General features: G+C 37.4%; 1 protein-coding gene across 1 annotated transcript in view; it reads right to left on the reverse strand.

Moving 5' to 3' along the window:
* ERCC4 (ERCC excision repair 4, endonuclease catalytic subunit) overlaps positions 1-3,815 on the reverse strand; it is a 21,334-nt gene extending 17,519 nt beyond the window's left edge. Inside the window, exon 1 of the mRNA XM_017734255.1 lies at positions 3,762-3,815. Coding sequence (XP_017589744.1) covers positions 3,762-3,815 — 54 coding nt within the window. The remainder of the gene's footprint in view (positions 1-3,761) is intronic.
* Positions 3,816-4,368: the final 553 nt, after the last annotated feature.

Raw genomic sequence — 4,368 nt, forward strand, 5'->3', positions numbered from 1 at the left:
GCGGCCAGCTGAACCTCCGCTTCTCCCCGTGCGGTGTGGTGCGGTAAAGCGAAGTAGCCGGTCTTCTCCAATCATTTTGTGTTTATTATGACCCGAGGGAATGGCCTGACGTTCTCCCAGGGGAGGTTTGGGTTAGATATTAGGAAAAGGTTCTTCATCCATAGGGTCGGCACTGAACAGGCTCCCCAGGGCAGTGGTCACCCTCCCAAGGCTGGCAGATCTTCAGGAGCATTTGGACGCCGCTCTCAGGGTGGGATTGTTGGGGTGTCCTGTGCAGGGCCAGGAGCTGGATTGATGATTCTTGTGGGTCCTTCCTACTCAGAGTATCCTGTGATTCGGTTATTTTTTACTGGGTACCTACATTTCTTAAGCACGAAACCCAAACTCTGCTGAGCATTCCTCACACGAGGCATCAGCACCTCGCTGTTTCCTTGGTGCCCGCCCCGATCCGTGCAGAAAAGGCTGTTTGTGCCCAGAGGGGTGAGGAACTCCTCAGACCTGCTTTCAGAAACAGCTGGAAATGCAGGACACTCCTCAGGCTTCCCCTGAAATTCAGTCGAGCATCATGGAGTCACAAAAGGGTTTGGGATGGAAAGGACCTTCATATCTTCCAGTGCCACGCCCTGCCGTGGCAGGGACACCTCCCTCTAGCCCAGGTTGCTCAGAGCCCCCGGGGTGGTCCCGGTTCTGCTGGGTCAAAATCCCCCTCTGGGAAGTGAAGGAGAAGGCTGCCAGCTTTGTGTGCGGGGCTGTTGGGCAGACGGGCAGCGCGCAGCCCGCTCCTTCCATTCTGGGAGCCTCTGCAAAACGATCCCGTCACTTCTATTTGTGCTAGGTGCTGATTCCAGTTATCTCTGTCAATATCGTCTTCTTTGGGTAAAATGCCGTTATCAGGGCATCGAATCAACGGCCAAATATATTCAAATAATCACTTTCAGTTCTTTGTTTCACACTTTCACATGTGGGCAGCTGCAGCGGGGGTTCCTTTGGGCTTTGGTGTTTTTCTAAGTGAGGGAAAATAAAGTGTACGGCTGCCAACGTGTTCCTCTACTGCACACTTGTTCCAGTCAGCACTGCTAATGAAGAGGCACTTTACAGAGCATTCTTTGTAAATTTGCCACACGGTCAGAATTATGCTATGGGAAATTTTAAATAAATGTAGGAAAAATGCAAATTATTTACAATACATGTCTTTGTATTTTAAAATGCAGTACAGCTCCTCAGGGCAAAGTAGAAAACAAGTCTTTAAAACCAGGCAAAATTAATAAAAGATGGGGACTATTCTTGATTTTTCTCATGCACATTTCGTATTTATGAAATTTTATGCTGATACCTAAACAATTTTTTCTTTGCAAGTTGAATCATATTGCTAGCTGTTGTACCAAATACCGTGCTCTGGTTCTCATTTTTATCTGGCTGCTAAGAAGCTCTGTGATGTTTGCATTTAAAACTTATTTTAGACCATAAAAATCAGTATTTTTTTTGAACAACTTTCCATTTTTGTGGACTGCAGGTCATTGAATTGAACCAAACAAAGCCTTACACAGTAACACAATAATTACCATTAGCATTTATTACTAGTTTTGAATACTGTACGGAAAACTGAAGCCCAATATGGTTACTTCTTTGAGGAATTTCAGTATTCTGTAGAATTGTCCATATGATTTAGGAACCAGCTATTTCCTTGCCCTACTCTTTCCTACAGGAAGTAGAAACAATGTTTCCTAATGGTCCAGATAAAATATTTATGGCATCCCTGGATTATAATTTTATTTTATACTCTATATAATTTTATATATTTTTACTTTGGCTAAACGTAGTATTAATGTAAAGCAGTTGTGTGAAGTCCTTCTTGTGGGTACACATTTATCAGCCAGCAGAGGGCTGTCATTTCTTACCTTAGAAGACCAGAATTTAGGCCTAAATCTTGCAATTTCTTTTTGTGCAATTTTTCTTTGCAAAACACTAGATTAATATTTTAAAAATTCATAAAAACACAAGAAATAACTTGAATAGGAACAGGATAAAGAAAATTTGGCTAAGAATTAGCTAAGAATTAGCTATGTAATTTTTAAGTTGGGAATAGTAGGCTAGGAGAATGTTATTCAGGGGATTGTATAAACACATTCTGTATCCAACAATCAAAGTTTGCTTTTAATTTTAAGCATATTAAAACTTATGTTTTATATATGTGTGTAATAAACATTTGGAGTAACTTTAAGAGTTTCATTCCATATAAAGTAGTAAACACACACAAATTATAAGTTACTTTCAAACTGATAGATGATGTGAGATGGTCAGTACAGCCCATTATCGACCTCCCAAGAAAGATATTTACTTGTGTGTTTTAAAAATGCATTAACAGATCTATTTATTTCATCATATTAACACTAAATGAAAGTCAAGTTAATTGCCTGGTAGTGCAATAGAACAAATCCCTGGAGGGGGAATTAGTATTTGGCTGACTCCTTTTTATTTGGATCAGCAATGTTAATATTAGTCTTTATGATACGCTTTTGACAACTAATTCATTTTTAAGTTTTAAGTTTTACAAGTTATTGCTCATTACTGTGGAAGAGAAAAATGCAAAAATCGTGACTAAGTAATTAATCTGCCCATCTGGGTAACGTCAACAGTCTTGTCTGAAGACAGTAACAGTTCTTTTGTTTCATAGTCATAAACTTTTATTACATGTAAAGCTTTGAAGAGGCCTCTCTGTGAGAAGAAAAACAACATTTAAGTAACTTACATAAAACTTTTGTATTTAAGTAAAATTCCGTATTTTCAGCTGTGAAAATGTGGTGAGATTGCCAACTCGGTGGATTTTTTTATTGTGTCTTTGATTTGGTTTGTTGTTTGGATTTAGAAATATTTATATTTGTCTGTATGTTTAAATATACATTGGAAATTGAAAAAGTTGTGTTCCATAATCTGGAAATTTATTGGAAACATTTCTTCATATTCTTAGAATATGTAGTTTTGAGGGGGGCAATTTCTGTGATCTGTAATTGGCTGAAATAGATTTTTCTCCAGCAGTCTACATACAGAACATTCTTTATAAGTTAAAAGATATTACCCCTATAAAAGAAAACCTAATTATTCTTTTTCACTGAGGCTATTGTAAAAATTAAATATGACATGTTTTTGCTGGGTTAAAAATGAACTGCAATAAAAGAGCTGATTTAGGCTGTGGTCTGATGGATAGGGAACATTAGTAAGGGAAAGGTGAGTTTTCATCCTGCACTGGCTCTGCACAGACCAGGAGACCCTGGAACTCCCAACTCCTCCCCTTTGTTTCGCCCTTAGGTGTAATTGCCATGCAAGTCACAGAAAGTGTGTTCAGTATAATTTGTCTTAAGTAAACTCTGAATCAGGCTTAAGCAGCTGTTAATGATTTCCACAGGGTGTTTTTTCTCCATAATTAAAAGGCTAGGTTTAAAACTTTAAAGATACATACATATAGTTTGTATTTCAGTATCCTGAACAACCTTAATTTTGATTTTTCCCCCTCTATTTCTGCATCTTATATAAATGATATATGTGGTGACTGTGTAGAATATCCAACTTAATAATTTCTATATGAAAAAGTCATGAAATGCAATGATGTTTCTTTATTTTAGCAGTATATAGAAATGACAGATGAAGTGTTTTAATACCTTACTTATGTTCAAGTCTCTCACACATTTCTGAGGACCACAGGCATATTCACTCAGTGGTGTTTAGCTGCTCATTTAATAGAAATAATTTTACAAATAACTTACTTTGTTATTAACAAAGGCAGAAGCAGTTGATGGTGCAAAGAATGTTTGCCCCATTGTGACCAGCGTAGAATTGTTGTATGGTAGTGGCAATACAAATCTGCTTTTTCAATTTTAGTTGAAGAATTTGTGTTTTCTGACCCTCAATGAAGAAAATATTGATGACAACATAAAGTTCTGAGTGCTATTAGAAGTGTGACTTTTCTTGCCATTTTTTTATACATTAGTTTGGTAACTCTGATGATATCCCAGTGGCAGATTTTAGAGAAGCAGAATTAATGTCCTTGCTATATTGGTGTTACAGTGTTTTATGTTTATAAACAAAAAGGTTTTTTATTTAACTAATTTTAGAACCAAACATTATTATGGCTTGTGAACAAGAATGTTTAATTATGTATGTACTTTGCTGTATATTTTGGTCCCTTTTTGTTCTGAAAGCCCAGGGTGTGTTTTGGTGGTAGGATAAATCCACTTTTATGACTGACAATATCTATCAGGGCCACATGACAGAACTTTCTGTAAGGTTCACGTCCTGCCTGTTCACATTTCTGTGAAAAAATGTGGGTGGATTAATACTGAAACAAATAGCATTGGGTGAGAATAGTTATTG

Source organism: Corvus brachyrhynchos, unplaced genomic scaffold (assembly GCF_000691975.1).
Source record: "Corvus brachyrhynchos isolate BGI_N302 unplaced genomic scaffold, ASM69197v1 scaffold5, whole genome shotgun sequence".
In the NCBI taxonomy this organism is placed as follows: Eukaryota; Metazoa; Chordata; class Aves; order Passeriformes; family Corvidae; genus Corvus; species Corvus brachyrhynchos.